Source organism: Histoplasma capsulatum, genomic scaffold (assembly GCF_000149585.1).
Source record: "Histoplasma capsulatum NAm1 scaffold_4 genomic scaffold, whole genome shotgun sequence".
Lineage (NCBI taxonomy): Eukaryota > Fungi > Ascomycota > Eurotiomycetes > Onygenales > Ajellomycetaceae > Histoplasma > Histoplasma mississippiense.
In genome coordinates, this window is record NW_001813979.1 from 1,931,363 (window position 1) to 1,934,031 (window position 2,669).

Here is a 2,669-nt window from a genome sequence, read left to right on the forward strand (position 1 = left end):
CACAAATGGAGATGGAGTAAGCAGTAAGCAGTCTCCTGTTATACAGCAGCAACAATGACATTGATTGATATCGATGTCATGTAAATATTCCTACCCTTAAGCTTTTCCCATTCAAAAAGCAGTGTGAGAGGGATTGTCCAGGCACCACTGTTCAAGAGGAAAAGACCCATCACTATATTCAACACTGTGTTTACAATATATACAATGTTCAATGGAGGCTCTGGCGTGGGAATTCATCCGGTCTTAACCTAATTAAGCCCTAGTGGCTCTGGATGAAGTATTATTATCAATAGGAAAAGGGGCCCCAAATAACAGAGCAGAAACTATTGGAGCATGGAAGCATTGTTGGCAGCAGTTATCTCATGGATGTAAAATTCTATTAATAATTATGCGGTGTAGCCGGCGAACACTTGAACCATGTTCAAACGTCTGTTAACCTTAACTACTGGTATCTATATATAATAAAACCTCAATGCACCACACCTCTGGCATGGCATATCTCGCACTTGACATCCCGAAAACTCGGCAGCGACCCATCATCGCCCACAAACAAGAACGCATGAATACACACCTTGTCACTGGATCGAATGTAGTCTGCCCATCCCATCACCAGGGACGCTTTTCTGCTTCGAAGCTGGTGACAGCCCTTGTGAATTCTGCTATATTAGAGAGTAATAGACTGGATATCGCCCTGAGCAATTGAAGAATTTAGTTGAAATTCGGGACGTCATCAACAACAAATGAACTGTACATATATTCATGCAGTCGTGTCGAAGCTGGATAAAGTCCGAATATTGACCCAAATACTGAATATCGATAGATAAAATTGAATTGATTATTCTCCCTCTAATAATTACATGATAACTAGGCAGTATTTATAGACCAGAGAATGCTCAATCATATAAGAAGGGTAATACTCAGTTTCGTATATTGAAACGTCCCATGTATGAGATATCACCTCTGACAAGTCGACTAGGTAGCTCGGCCTTGCAAAATCATCATGCCCAAAAAAGGTTCCATTATTGGCGTCCACTAACGTCCATTAATATGGTTCGTCTTCCTTGGAACTCCTGTTACCGACGTCCGGCTCGGTCCAAGGAGGATCCCCCACGAGGGCTATATTAATTGTCTGTACGCCATCTCCTTTGTTGTTGATGTCTTTTTGGCCATGTCATTTGCCTACTGAGCAGTGGAAATGGGCGCCCTCCTTGATCAGAAAGTTGACTGCCCACCTTCTCCAGCATGCGCCAAATGCACTGAAACTGCAACTGTAGAAACAGCTCGCTATGTGGCGGAGAGTGGCAAAGCTGCCACAGATCAGTAAATACATATCCAGCCAAAATTTCACGGAAATTGTTTTGCTTCTTTAGTTACAAACTGACTAGTTATATGTATAGTTACGGACGCCCGCTGGTGCAATTTGACCTAGCTGCCGAAGCCAGACTTCGTTGGAAAATCGATTTGTTTGTCGTCCCTACTGTGGCTCTTCTCTACCTTTTTTGCTTCATTGACCGCGCAAATATAGGTAGGCGCTGCACTGCGCTTTTTTTGGTGTCTGCTTTATTAACCTGGATTTTTTATTTCCACCATCTCATACTCAATGACTTGTAGGCAACGCGAAGCTCGCAGGCCTGGAGAGAGATCTTAACCTGAAACACTATGACTATAATACGGTTCTCTCGATCTTTTATATCTCTTACATCATTTTTGAGATCCCGTCCAACATGGCCTGCAAATGGATAGGCCCCGGATGGTACTTACCAGCTATCTCGCTAGCTTTCGGAATTACTTCCATAGCTACCGCTTTTGTGCATAATATTCACGAAATCTGTGGTGTTCGTTTTGTCCTTGGAGTTTTCGAGGCAGGTATGCTACCGGGAATTGCATACTACATGTCTAGGTGGTACAGGAAAAGCGAATTGACCTTCCGCCTGTCTCTTTACATCGTAATGGCTCCACTCGCCGGCGCCTTTGGTGGACTTCTTGCCTCTGCGATTTTGAAATTGTCAAACGTCGGTAGTCTTCATGAATGGAGGATGATATTTGCGATTGAGGGGATCATCACCTGCGGCCTCGCTATCATTGGCTTCTTTACTTTGACTGACTGTCCAGCTACCGCTCTTTGGCTGACCCAGGAAGAGAAGGACCTTGCCATTGCTCGTATTAAATCAGAGCGAGTCGGAGTCACTGAGGTCCTGGACAAGCTGGACACCCGCAAGACCCTCCGTGGAATTTTCGGCCCTGTCACCCTGGTTACCGCATTCATATTCCTGCTGAACAACATCACTGTCCAGGGGCTTGCATTCTTTGCCCCGACAATCGTCAAAACAATTTATCCTGACCGCAGTGTCATTTCTCAGCAACTCCATACCGTTCCTCCTTACCTCGTTGGGAGCTTCTTTACTGTACTTTTCCCTTTCCTCAGCTGGAAATTCAATCGCTGCTTGCTATTCTTTATCCTTGGCGCTCCGTTTGTGATGGTCGGGTACATAATGTTTCTTGCCAGTGACGACCCTGAAGTCAGATATGGTGCGACCTTCATCATTGCCAGTGGTGCCTTTTCACTTGGGGCTCTTTCCAGCGCCAACGGTGCCGCAAACGTCGTTTCAGACACGGCTAGGTCCTCTACAAGTCGGTACAAACGTGATGTTTGGTAATATCGGCGGCTT

General features: G+C 45.2%; 1 protein-coding gene across 1 annotated transcript; it reads left to right on the forward strand.

Annotated features, from left to right (window-relative positions):
• Positions 1-1,195: 1,195 nt before the first annotated feature.
• Positions 1,196-2,657, forward strand: HCAG_04578 (hypothetical protein; the record flags this gene model as incomplete). The annotated part of the gene is made up of 3 exons (XM_001540688.1): positions 1,196-1,320; positions 1,398-1,525; positions 1,612-2,657. The coding sequence occupies 3 exons, from the start codon at positions 1,196-1,198 to the stop codon at positions 2,655-2,657; spliced, it is 1,299 nt and encodes a 432-aa protein (XP_001540738.1).
• Between the last annotated feature and the right edge of the window lie 12 nt (positions 2,658-2,669).